A 13,621-nucleotide genomic window follows, 5' to 3' on the forward strand; every position below is an offset into this window, starting at 1 on the left:
TGTTAGTGCATTCTTGAGGAAAGGTCAGCACTCGTGTTCGCCAGTCGATCCTAGGCTTGTGGGTTTCCAGCAACGGCATTCTGAAGATCTGGAACTGAGGAGCCCAAATAAGATCGAAAGAGATGTCTTCCCGATGACCATCCTGACACATCAGCATGACTGTTGGTATGTTGCGTCACTGGGCCGGATGACAACTGAGAACCATCCACTGCTGTGATGTTTTCCGATTTTAGCTTTTGCTGGAGGGGAAGGCCTATTCGTGCAGCCAGATCTTGAGCAATATAATTTCCCACTGCTCCGCTATCAATATATGCCTCCAAGGCATGTACCTTTGACGGTTGTTGGTGGTTAACCAAAAGTACTGGGATGACCAGATGTGAGGTTTGTACAGATTCCTTCTTTTCACTCGAAAAGTGGACCCCTACGCTTCTCGGCCTTGGAGTTTTCCGGGTTTTGTTCCTTTTCTTCGTTGCCATTGTCCGTTCCACCTACTGTCCTCTTGGGGGGTTTTAATGGGCATTCCCAGAGGAAATGTCCTGCTCTTCCGCAGTATAAAGAGAGTTGTTGTTGCCTCCTCTTTTCACTCTCCACCTTGGAGATAGGAGCCCGCAATCACCTGATCTGCATAGGCTCGGTTGCTTCGTGGGGTTTGACTAGATTGTCCCGGGATCGCATATTGACCGACCTACCTTCAGTTCTTGTGCAATCCATTTTTCGGTCCTGCAACCTGTGGTCCAGCTGTACAGTCAGATTGATGTACTCCGCACAGCATTCAGGAGGGTTGACCACTTCGGCTAGAACATCCTTTAGTTCCCCACGCAAACCCCGATAAGAGTGTGGTCCTCTTTTCTCCTGGTCAATTTGTCTGTGTACAAGACGATTAAATGTAGCGATGTAAGTCAGCAGATTTGGTTTCCCTGCCTGAGGGACAATAGTTATTTATCAAGGGCTTGTCCTTGGGTGTGTCTAGCAAACAATTTTTCCATTTCCCGTTGGAATTCCCCAAAGTTTCTGAGTAGAGGATCATCCTGGTTTACTAATGGTATCGACAAGTCCGCTGCGCTGCCTCCTAAATATGAAAGAACAAAGGCGGCTCTTGCGCTATCGTTTGGAAAAAAAACCCCAGGTCGGCACAGCTAGTGAAGGCGATATTTGTTCATGAATATGGCATACTTATTTGGATCGCCGGTAAAATGTTTGGGCAGGGCCCGTGGCACTGCACCTGGAACCACCACTTGAACTGGTGGCGATGGCTGCGGCATAGAAGGCTGTGCAATTCCAGGTAATGGAACCTGACCTGCGTGTGTTGAAACATCTGTCTTGCCAAGTCATCAGTTTGTTCTCGGGCTACAGTAAGGTCCCTTCTTAGGGCATTGGTTTCTTGTCTGGATGCATGAACTTCAGCCCACAGTTCCCCCAGTTGTTGGGCCAACTGGTCAGTTTCTGAGGTCTCTATAACGCCCAGGCAGAGGTTCATAGAGGCTTTACGTTCTGTTACGCTCACCTGGTCTCTGCGGGGACGTTGCGGTACGGTTGCAGCCCTCCCTGAAACTGGCTCCCCTGGGACAGGCTTCTTCCCCTGCTCCTGTGTTGTGGACTACGCTGGTTGTTGATACTGCCCCTGTTTATTTATGAGGGTGGGCTCTCTGTCCTGCTTCTCAACTGCAGGGGTGCCTTAGATTGACCTAGTTTCTTCACTGGTCCATGTACGTGGCAGCCCAGACAGGCTGTGGCTGATCCACTTCAAAGGTAAGTGTTCTTCAACTATGATTATTGCCCGTATTCTTTTGCAATGTCTTTTTTCCGTGATTATTGTCCGTATCCCTTGTAATGTCTTTCTTTCTCCCCAATAGGTGATGAGAGGCCCAGCGGAGTCGCGGTGTTGGAAGCAAGCCCCAATGGAGATCTGAGGAGTTTACGATCTCCCAAATAGATGGTAAGTTTGGTTCTAAGGTCAAGCGCAAGGATTGTGTTGCGCGCAACCTTAGCATAATGTCTTTATGTTGTTTCTAACCTTATTTGTCCTTTTCTCCTGCAGGGATGGCCTGGCAAAGTCAGACGGGAAGCGGCTATCTGAAGATCTGCCGGCGGGTGATGGGTGGCTGGATCCAGGAGGATGCTGGCTGAGATGAGCTCCCGAGTAAGTGTTGGAAGCCCGGAACAGGTAAGGATGCGCTTCCGACTGCGGTGACTGCTGGAATCCGGCAAGGTACGCTGCAGGTGATGGTATTACTGGAATAAGGTAAGATGCGCTTCAGGCGATTGTATTGCTGGAGTCAGGTAAGAGGCGCATCTGGCAATGGTATTGCTGGAATCAGGTAAGATGCGCTTCAGGTGGCGGTGAGCGTTACACTGCTATAAGAAGACTAATGCGAAGCACTTGCATGCGGGAGGGGCAGGCTTAACTAGCCTGGCCCCAGCCACGCCCCTTTGCTCTGCCTTGTGGCCCCACCCTGCCACTCCCAGAAGATGCTGCACATGCAGCCCAATTTATTCCTATGGCCACACCCGACCTGGGTGCACGTGGAGGCACTGCAGGGGAAGAAATAACACGTGCACCAGGATAAGTGTGCATAGCACACTTTCTCACGAGCCTGGCGCCAAAGGCGCCAGGACTGGGTCCAACTGGACCCTTTATGTGATGGAGCTTGTGGTCCTTGCTCTGTGGCCATGACACTGCCTCGACAAAAATAACTAATAAGACGCTTGTCTGGATGTCCAAATAAGTGTTCACTGTCCATGGTCCAAAACCTATTCTGACCCTCGCACTCAAATATTCCCAAACTACTATATGGGAAAATAATAATGTGCTTGACTGCTTTCCTGCAGCGTCCTTCTATTAGGTTAGGCCAAGTTTCAACTTGAAAAACTGTGTCCTTACACTCAAGTGGATTTAACAGTAACGGTTGGAGGGGGGGCGTGAGGCAGTATTCCACTTCCTCTTGTCTTTCCTATTACTTTTGGTTGCTCTTGCAACTACTTGTATAATATGCTCCAATGCAATGCTAACGGGGAAAATCCACTTCCCCTGGTCTTTCCTATACATTTGTTGTGCTATTCTTCCCTTATGTTTGCAGACTTGATTTTCCCTCTTCCTAAATGCTGTCTGTTATTGTTCCGATAACCACTGGGATCAGGAAGAGTGGGGGTGGTTTTCTTGCGATTACTTTTTGTATTCCCTATTTATTTACCTAATTTATTTAAGTTGCTTTCCTTTCAAAAGGGGTGTGGTGGAAGCATACTGGTAAAGCATTCTCTGGGTTTATCACATCAGGCACTGTCTGGTGTGTTGTTTCCCATTTGGTCAGTTCACCTCCTCACCGCCCTCCCCCACCCCTTCACTACCTGCTTGTGTTATCTCAGCAGACCTGTTCACGTTCAGGCTGCTTCTTGGGTTGACTCTCTCGCTGTTCTACGTTGCTGGCACCAGCTGGAGAAACTTCCCTCCTCAGAATCTCTTGCTTTGTTCTGCAGTATATCAGTGGGTCTCCTCTCAGCCTCTCGATATCTCCTGCTCCCATTCAGGTGTCCCACGCCTGCCGGTTCTTGATAGCGGCTGAGGGGTGATTCACTGGTGTCCTCCGAGGTTGGATACCGGCTACCCTATTCTTTACAGTTATGTTGTTGTAGTTGCTGGTGATCACTGCCTGTGTTTAGAGCTGTACGTCTCAGCCGGTGGACAAGTGGTCAGACGGCAGTGCAATATCTCCCGCATTCAGCCCTGCCCTTCATGTTGTGCCAGAGTCTGCAGCCTATTTTGGCGGTGGCATTTCAGCCAGGACTTAACCATGTCTAATCTAGTGGCAGCTGTCTCCGGGAAAACCGCTCCTTCAGTCACCTCTGGTGGCTCCATGCTGCGTTTTTGCCGACCTCTGCAGTCTTATTTCCTTTCGTTTTTTTTTCTCTTTCCCCTTCTTCCCTTTATTGTTCGTCTGTCCACGTCTACAACTTCCCCCGGTTCCACCACTTCTCCAACAACTCTTTTCCTCTTGGCCTCCACTGCTAACACGGCTACTACTACACCAACCTTTACTTTGTTTCTTTCTACTTCTTATTGGCTGGACATTAGTCATCAGGCAACTACTATAACGTTGGTAACGGTTCTGTGTCTCCCTGTGTGGCCGCCTCGTCCCAGTATTGCCTATACTTGTTAATGGTGTCATTTTGCCTAAGCATAGTATGTGATGTGGTATGTGGGTGTGTTCAGCAGAGGGGAGAGAAAGAATCCTTTAAGTCTCTTGGGGTTGACTGGAGTAATGTTGGCTAGTAGGCAACCAGTGACGACATCCTTGGATTCATCACAGTACACACACTTATCTCTAGAAAATAGACTGCACTGATAAACTCAATATGAAATGCATAGTATTAACAAATGCATATTGTATGATAAACTCAATAAAAGTCTTTTAGGACTCTCCTCGCCCCAATGCCTTTATTCAGGCTCACTATCTCAGATAGGAAATTAATAGAAGGGGCGGGGCAAGGGAACCACACAACCTAGCAAAGCAGGTAAAATCGCTCTATATACCTGCACATTTAAGCATAGTGTCCTATAGACACAGCCCATCCCTGTTATGTATAGTAGGTCCAAGGCCAGCGGTAAGGACCTAACTAGGGTGCAAAATGTGCACTCTCCACTAGTCACTGGCTATTGATAATTGACTCTTGGCGAGTAAGAAATGGTGTGCTGTCTATATGTATAGAATTGTGGTGGCAAGTGACCTGTTATGATGACTGGCTAGTAGCTTGACATTTTGCACCTTGGCCTAACACATCTAGTCAAGGGGCAAGCATAAAAGGGGAGCAGCTTTTTTAACCTAGCGGTAAAGTAGTCCTAATGAACGCTGTGGCCAACACTTGCAATGTATATTAATTAAGGCCCCTATGGACATAGTATTAAAATAATACAAATGCACACCTCATATTTAATATCAGACTAGAGAAAACAATTTCAACTCACAGCAAAATGCTTACATAAAACAGGATATATTTGGTAACAATTACCATTACAGGTAACTCGCAGGAAAAATAATCACACGTTTCCTAAAATTGGTTAAACCATTCGTATTACAGTGGTGTGATCTGCAGGTTCCAGGTTTGAATTCCGGCATGGTCAATTTAGCCTTTCATTCTTCTGAAGGTTGATAAATGAGTACCAACTTCGGTTTGGTGATAATCTAAATAAAAGTTCTATGTACAGCGCTTTGTTGAAAGCTCTATATAGGTAACAAATTACTAGTATTAATATTAGCCCCAGGTGCTTATTCAGCCGCCACCAAAGAACTTAGACCCTGGACCAGAGAGATCCCTGAGGATGAGTATCTGAAATAATCTCCCACTGTAGGATCCAGAGGTAAGTACTCAAAGTGGAAGCTTCGGTGAAAACTGCAATAGCATGGCAAAGCAACCAGTGAAAGTAGTCTTCTTTCCTAGTTGCAGTTTACAGAATTCAGTGCCCAAGGGCTCAAACCCCCCCACAAGCAAGAAAAGGAACAAACAGCCTTCCTATGACTACAGCCTTCAAGGCAGTGGTAAATAATCAGACAAGGAAGATGAGTTAACACATGAATTTGGGTACCAGTGACTGTGTGGACAACAAAGGGTGGCAGATAAGCAGAAAATGATCCCAGCAAGGGATAGTGGATGGGGATGCCCTACGACATCCCAAAGAGAAGATTTGTGGGGTGTTGATGTCCAACAACCTTCCAGGCGGCAGCTTCCAGAACCAAGGAGCTGACACTGGTGGAAAATGGCCCACAAAAAGGGTTCCAGCACATAAGGCTCGAGCAAGTGCACTGCGGGAGGCAGCACAAGAATTCAGGAAGCCCTTACTGGACCTAAAGGAGCAGTAAACCTAAAGTGGGATATGCCCAAACTACTGCGCTCAGCCATTATGGCCAAGTGATAGTTAAAAACTGCACAAATGGCTAGAGTCGGAGGGGAAAAAATCTTCAGCAGTTTGGCAGACCTGCTGCTTCAAAGTTCCAGAACAAAAGAGCAAGTTAGAGAGTCAGTGACCTGCCAGGGCCTTAAGAACCACTGCAAAATGCAGTGCGGACAAAGACCAGACCACCAATCACTAGAGGTGGTTGAAGTCAAAGGGTCACATGACCATACTGGTTGGTCAGCATGACTGTCACTCAGCCCAGTCCCACGCCACAGTGAGTGAGAGGGAGAGCCAAGAAAGCCACACTCGTCTAATTGTGATTAAGCCAAAATGGAGGTGGTTATGTAGACCAACCTATGTTCTAAAACTAATGTAGTGATATGATAAACATAGGGCAAAAATTGGGTTCCTGAGAGGTACCCCTGTGACTTGGGTGCCTTAGGAGCAACCCAAAACCATATACCATAAATAAAGTGAAAAGGGTAGCAGTGGCAGTGGGACTTCAGGGGAAGTCCAACTGGCCACCAGAAATAAGCCAGTTAATCGAAAAATAAAGGGAAAGAAGCAAAAAGTTGAGGGGTCCTACATAGTGGCCCTAGAATCCCCACAAATAGGAATTCTTACCCTGGGAGGTCAAGGGTCTCTTAGGGGCGCATCAGAATCTTGTTGCTGCTAACGCCCCATATCAGGACTCATCCAATAAAGGGGGTTGGTAAATTAGTTGGGGTTGTAGGTGGAGCAAAAAGTACAAGGCCTCTCCTCTAAAGGGCAGTCTACTACTTTTGCTCACACAATGAGTTGGTATATTATGCAATATCTCACTTGAGCTATTATTCTTCATGTGAGGATAAGGCATGTTGTAAATGTTATGTATCAATTTATAGTAAAATATAATAAAATTATCTAAATATTTTCTTGGGGATCTTGATGGCTAAGATGGGGGAGGTGCACAGACTGATGGACAGTTGTCCTTTAAAACAGATATATTGTAAAATATACATGTAGAGAAAGATGCCACCAGGATGTAGAGCATGAAAATACACTGACACAGAAAAAGTGCCTTTTTAAGGAGCATGAAATCTCAAATTTGTAGATGTATCACGACGATCTCTGAGTCTGTATGTATCGTAAGGCCTTTCTTCAAAATGCCTTTTGCCCAGAGTGGTTGATGAATACAACAACGGTGTCCCGACAGGAAAGGCGACGGATTATTTACAGTGAGATGAATCAGTTTACTGTAAATAATCCGTCGCCTTTCCTGTCGGGACAACCTTGTTGTATTGAGCTATTGCTGCCCTAGTCCCTGACAGAGTAGGGGCAGACACTTGTGTTCCAGAGTGGTTGATGATCTGTTTCCAGGGAATGTGTCTAGTTGTTCAAGCCTAATAAAGATCTGTGAACGACCACCTTTCCTTACAAGGAAAAGATCAACCTCTGTGGGCTAATTAGAGAATATTTGGTTCTTTCTAATTCCATCTCTCCCTACAGCCACATAAGAACCAGCACTTGCACCTTTGTTGACTGAAACTGAACTGGATAATCTATCCACTTTCCTGACAGCATGGGAGCTCTGTTGCAAGGCAAATTGGTAATTAGAACAGTGAAGCTGGGCTGTTGTAACGTGTGACTTGAGATGTGCAGTACCCTGCATCGCCCTGTGTTACCAGCCTATGTGTCTTTTCCATTACTCTCCTCACTTAAACGTGCCACCTCAGGGGCATTTTTAAGCTCTGCAAAAAGCATACTTTTTTTTTAGGTCTATTGCTTTGACAGAGATTGAAAACCGCGGTTGAGGAAAGAAGCACTCGACCACAGGACAGTGATGACCTTCAACCCCTAAGTACAAGAGTGAGGAAAGAGAAAGACGAGGAGACCTTTTTGTAACAGAGCGCTCACTGTAATCACAGCTCACATGTAGCCTAATCTGATGGGCATGTGTTGAGCAATAGAAAGCTACAACAAATGATCAGATGCCATTGCACACTCTATTGCAGGTTACTGCACAGCCTCATTGCACATGCACATCAAACTCTGTTCACAAACATCTATTTGTCCCTCTATTTTGGCGAGTTGGCACTAGTCTACTCCATGTTCAGGGACAAAATTAAGTGAAATATAGAAATAACATTTCAATAGGCAGGCTTTCATTGTAAGTGCCCAAGCTAGATTAAAGATAGATACTTGTGGCACGTTATTGCAGAGGTTTCCCCTACCAAGGCATATGTAGAATATGAACAGTAGATGGAAAAATGACTACCTGAAATATTTTCTTTACAGGTTTTTTTTTTTTACAATGCCTAAAATACTAACTCTCACATTCCATCACCTATGTGTTTGTTTTTATAAATGATTTATAAGGTATCCACTGTGAAACACCCATCATCGCGTATATTCACTTTCAATTGTGTAATTCTTGCTACCTCTGTCTCCCTTTCCTATACCTGCTTTGTGTCCCCCCACACGCCATTATTTTTTCCCATTCGCTATTTATCTCATCTCTTTTTTCCTATTTGTGCTTCCCTCCACAACCAATATTAGTCTTTTTCATGGTTTTGTCAAATGCTCACATCCTTTCTCTCTCCTCGTCTCATCAAACCCCTTTCCGAAATGTTTGTTCTCCCTTTTCTCAGTCTGGCTATGTAATTTTAGTGTTTGTAGTGTTTAGGCTTTTCTCGAAGGCCTTTGTTGTGTAATAGGGACATTTTTAATGTGTTACTTTTTCTCTGCACAGGTGTGCACAGTGTCATGAAGCATGATGTCATCATGGAGGCATCCAATCCAGACTATGTGTTAGTGGAATCTGAGGCTAACAGAGTAGCCCAAGAAGCACTTAGGATGTTAAAGATTTCTCGTCAGAGCTGCCTAAATGCCTCCTCTGGGGTACCCACATGGACTGGAAACAAGGGGCAGGCTCGTGGACCACCTATAGTAAGGTGAGAATGGAATGCAATGTCTGTGTACTCCTACAGATGGCCAGGTGTTAAAATATTCATTCATTTAGTTGTGTAAATAAAATAAAGAATATAAGTAGATTCTACTACATGTGAATTTCTATGTGAAGGGTTTGGGGAGAAGAAGCTGCGGAGTAAAACAATTTGTACTTTTTAAAATGTTTTTATAATGTTTTTTGGAACTTGAAGGTCAAAACCAAATAAATGTTTGTTTAACTGAAAACAACAAAGTTCCCCTTTTGGATATGAGCAAAACATAGCTTGATGTTAGTTTTGGTGGGGTTGTTTCCGGCAAAGAAATGGGCAGATGAGCTTGTCTTACCAGACTACATCTAGCCTAAATATTTATAATCAAATATCAGGAGGCCTCTTTTTTGTTCTTTATGAGAATATGTGTGAGTGAAGGCAAAAGAACTTACAGGGTAATTCATAGAATTTCACAGAAAAGTGTCGCAAGCGGCTGGCGCAGAGTGTCCGCGTGCGATTGTCTGCGCCAGGCACGTGCGCTAAAACCGATTTCCGCGCACAGCGTATTCATGGATTTCAGGCTCCCAAACCAGCCGGGGCGCAGAGTATCGCAGCGACCCTGCAGCAGCGCCAGTAACGCCCCAAGAACGCCCTCGCGCAAGGAAAAGCCATCAAAATCGCTAAATCATCGCAAAGGGCTGCGCTAACCCTGGACCAGTTTACAGGGCTGCCAAACAAGGAACGCAAAGCGGGTAACGTGCATATCAGGGGTACGCGTGAAGTTATACACGCGATTAGCCAGGGTACGTGTATTTCAGGGGTGCGCGGGAAGTTCAACACGCGATAGTCCAGGGAACGTGTATTACAGGGGTACGCGGGAAGTTCAACACGCGATTGTCCAGGGAACGTGTATTACAGGGGTACGCGGGAAGTTCAACACGCGGTTGTCCAGGGAACGTGTGTCCAGGGAACGTGTATTACAGGGGTACGCGGGAAGTCTTACATGCGATTAGCCAGGGCACGTGTAATACAGGGATACGCGGGAATTATCACACGCGATTTGGCAGGGTACGTGAATTACAGGGTTGCGTGGGAATTATCACACGCCATTTTGCTGGGTACGTGTATTACAGGGGTGCGTGGGAATTATCACACGCGATTAGGCTGGGTGGGTCCTCACAGGTGTTCCCTGTACACCCTCCACGGCCCCTGCAGGCAGCCCACAAAACAGGGGACTACCCTGCACACCTGCTCATGTCCCCCTGCACCCCCACCCCCCAGCCACCAGGGGCACCCACCACCAGGCCCCCACCCATGTCTCCTACCACCCCCACCCCCCAGCAGTGCAGGGGCAGCCTCCACCAGGCCCCCACTCATGTCTCCCACCACCCCCGACCCCCAGCCACCAGGGGCAGCCTCCACCAGGCCCCCACTCATGCCCGACTCATGTCTCCCACCACCCCCACCCCCCAGCACTGTGGGGCACCTGCCAGCAGGCCCCAACCCATGTCACCCACCACCCCACCCCCCAGCAGTGCAGGGGCATCCTCCACCAGGCCCCCACTCATGTCTCCCAGCGTGCTACGTGTATTTCAGGGGTGCGCGGGAAGTTCCACTCGCGAATAGCCTGGGCGCGTGTATTTCAGGGGTGCGCGGGAAGTTCCACACGCGAATAGCCTGGGCGCGTGTATTTCAGGGGTGCGCGGGAAGTTCCACACGCGAATAGCCTGGGCGCATGCATTTCAGGGGTGCGCGGGAAGTTTTACACGCGATTTCAGCAGGGTACGTGTATTTCAGGGGTGCCCGGGAATTCTCACACGCGATTTGGCTTGGTACGTGTATTACAGGGGTGCGTGGGAAGTTACACACGCGATTAGGCTGGGTGGGTCCTCACAGGTGTTCCCTGTACACCCTCCACGGCCCCTGCAGGCAGCCCACAAAACAGGGGACTACCCTGCACACCTGCTCATGTCCCCCTGCACCCCCACCCCCCAGCAGTGCAGGGGCAGCCTCCACCAGGCCCCCACCCATGTCTCCCACCACCCCCACCCCCCAGCCGTGCATGGGCAGCCTCCACCAGGCCCCCACCCATGTCTCCCACCACCCCCACCCCCCAGCAGTGCAGGGGCAGCCTCCACCAGGCCCCCACCCATGTCTCCCACCACCCCCACCCCCCAGCAGTGCAGGGGCATCCTCCACCAGGCCCCCACCCATGTCTCCCACCACCCCCACCCCCCAGCAGTGCAGGGGCATCCTCCACCAGGCCCCCACCCATGTCTCCCACCACCCCCACCCCCCAGCAGTGCAGGGGCATCCTCCACCAGGCCCACGCTCATGTACCCTATCACCCCCACCCCCCAGCAGTGCAGGGGCAGCCTCCACCAGGCCCCCACTCATGTCTCCCAGCGTGCTACGTGTATTTCAGGGGTGCGCGGGAAGTTCCACTCGCGAATAGCCTGGGCGCGTGTATTTCAGGGGTGCGCGGGAAGTTCCACACGCGAATAGCCTGGGCGCGTGTATTTCAGGGGTGCGCGGGAAGTTCCACACGCGAATAGCCAGGGCGCATGCATTTCAGGGGTGCGCGGGAAGTTTTACACGCGATTTCAGCAGGGTACGTGTATTTCAGGGGTGCGCGGGAATTCTCACACGCGATTTTGCTTGGTACGTGTATTACAGGGGTGCGTGGGAAGTTACACACGCGATTAGGCTGGGTGGGTCCTCACAGGTGTTCCCTGTACACCCTCCACGGCCCCTGCAGGCAGCCCACAAAACAGGGGACTACCCTGCACACCTGCTCATGTCTCCCACCACCCCCACCCCCCCAGTCACCAGGGGCAGCCTCCACCAGGCCCCCACTCATGTCTCCCACCACCCCCACCCCCCAGCAGTGCAGGGGCAGCCTCCACCAGGCCCCCACTCATGTCCCCTATCACCCCCACCCCCCCAGTCACCAGGGGCACCCTCCACCAGGCCCCCACTCATGTCTCCCACCACCCCCACCCCTCCAGTCACCAGGGGCACCCTCCACCAGGCCCCCACTCATGTCCCCTATCACCCCCACCCCCCCACCCCCCCGCCACCAGGGGCACCCTCCACCAGGCCCCCACTCATGTCTCCCACCACCCCCACCCCCCCAGTCACCAGGGGCACCCTCCACCAGGCCCCCACTCATGTCCCCTATCACCCCCACCCCCCCAGTCACCAGGGGCACCCTCCACCAGGCCCCCACTCATGTCCCCTATCACCCCCACCCCCCCAGTCACCAGGGGCACCCTCAACCAGGCCCCCACTCATGTCCCCTATCACCCCCACCCCCCCAGTCACCAGGGGCACCCTCCACCAGGCCCCCACTCATGTCCCCTATCACCCCCACCCCCCCAGTCACCAGGGGCACCCTCCACCATTCCCCCACTCATGTCCCCTATCACCCCCACCCCCCCAGTCACCAGGGGCACCCTCCACCAGGCCCCCACTCATGTCCCCTATCACCCCCACCCCCCCAGTCACCAGGGGCACCCTCCACCAGGCCCCCACTCATGTCCCCTATCACCCCCACCCCCCCAGTCACCAGGGGCACCCTCCACCAGGCCCCCACTCATGTCCCCTATCACCCCCACCCCCCCAGTCACCAGGGGCACCCTCCACCAGGCCCCCACCCATGTCTCCCACCATCCCCACCCCCCAGCAGTGCAAGGGAAGCCTCCACCAGGCCCCCACTCATGTCCCCCATCACCCCCACCCCCCCCCAGTCACAAGGGCACCCTCCACCAGGCCCCCACTCATGTACCCTATCACCCCCACCCCCCCAGTCACCAGGGGCACCCTCCACCAGGCCCCCACCCATGTCTCCCACCACCCCCACCCCCCAGCAGTGCAGGGGCACCCTCCACCAGGCCCCCACTCATGTCTCCCACCACCCCCACCCCCCAGTCACCAGGGGCACCCTCCACCAGGCCCCCACCCATGTCTCCCACCACCCCCACCCCCCAGCAGTGCAGGGGCACCCTCCACCAGGCCCCCACTCATGTCTCCCACCACCCCCACCCCCCCAGTCACCAGGGGCACCCTCCACCAGGCCCCCACCCATGTCTCCCACCACCCCCACCCCCCAGCAGTGCAGGGGCACCCTCCACCAGGCCCCCACTCATGTCTCCCACCACCCCCACCCCCCAGCAGTGCAGGGGCAGCCTCCACCAGGCCCCCACTCATGTCCCCTATCACCCCCACCCCCCCAGTCACCAGGGGCACCCTCCACCAGGCCCACACTCATGTCTCCCACCACCCCCACCCCCCAGCAGTGCAGGGGCAGCAGGCAGTCAGGCAGCAGCAGGTGGGAGCGTGCTCGGGCTCTGGGGGGGCAGTAGTTCGGCCTTCCGGGCAGGAGCGTGGTATTCCGTGTGCGTACGCGTGGCCAGCTTGGTACGGAGTGATTTGGCACGTGAAAATCCTGCACGTCAGCGTGAAAACTGAGGAAAGGCCCTCAGCGCATAAGCGCGTCTGTGACGTGACCCGCACAGGTGTTTCCCACACAGCACGTGATGACAGAGCACACGTGGAAAGACTGCACGTCAGAGTGTAATCGCGTGTGATTGGTGGAAATGGCCCTACACGCAGAAGTGACAAAGCGTGTGATTGGTGGAAATGGCCCTACACGCAGAAGTGACAAAGCGTGTAATTGGTGGAAATGGCCCTACACGCAGAAGTGACAAAGCATGTAATTGGTGGAAATGGCCCTAGCGCGTACACGCCGCGTAAGTAACGCTGGACGTGTGGGCCTGTATAAAAGGTACGTGTAGAACACGTTTTCCTTGTACGT

General features: G+C 51.3%; 1 protein-coding gene across 1 annotated transcript in view; it reads left to right on the top strand.

Moving 5' to 3' along the window:
• Window positions 1-13,621, top strand: part of ERCC6 (ERCC excision repair 6, chromatin remodeling factor) — a 921,458-nt gene that overhangs the window by 827,113 nt on the left and 80,724 nt on the right. Inside the window, exon 19 of the mRNA XM_069611154.1 lies at window positions 8,619-8,820. Within this exon, the coding sequence (XP_069467255.1) occupies window positions 8,619-8,820 (202 nt within the window). The remainder of the gene's footprint in view (window positions 1-8,618; window positions 8,821-13,621) is intronic.

Source organism: Ambystoma mexicanum, chromosome 8 (assembly GCF_040938575.1).
Source record: "Ambystoma mexicanum isolate Mex_15411 chromosome 8, UKY_AmexF1_1, whole genome shotgun sequence".
NCBI classification, from domain to species: Eukaryota; Metazoa; Chordata; class Amphibia; order Caudata; family Ambystomatidae; genus Ambystoma; species Ambystoma mexicanum.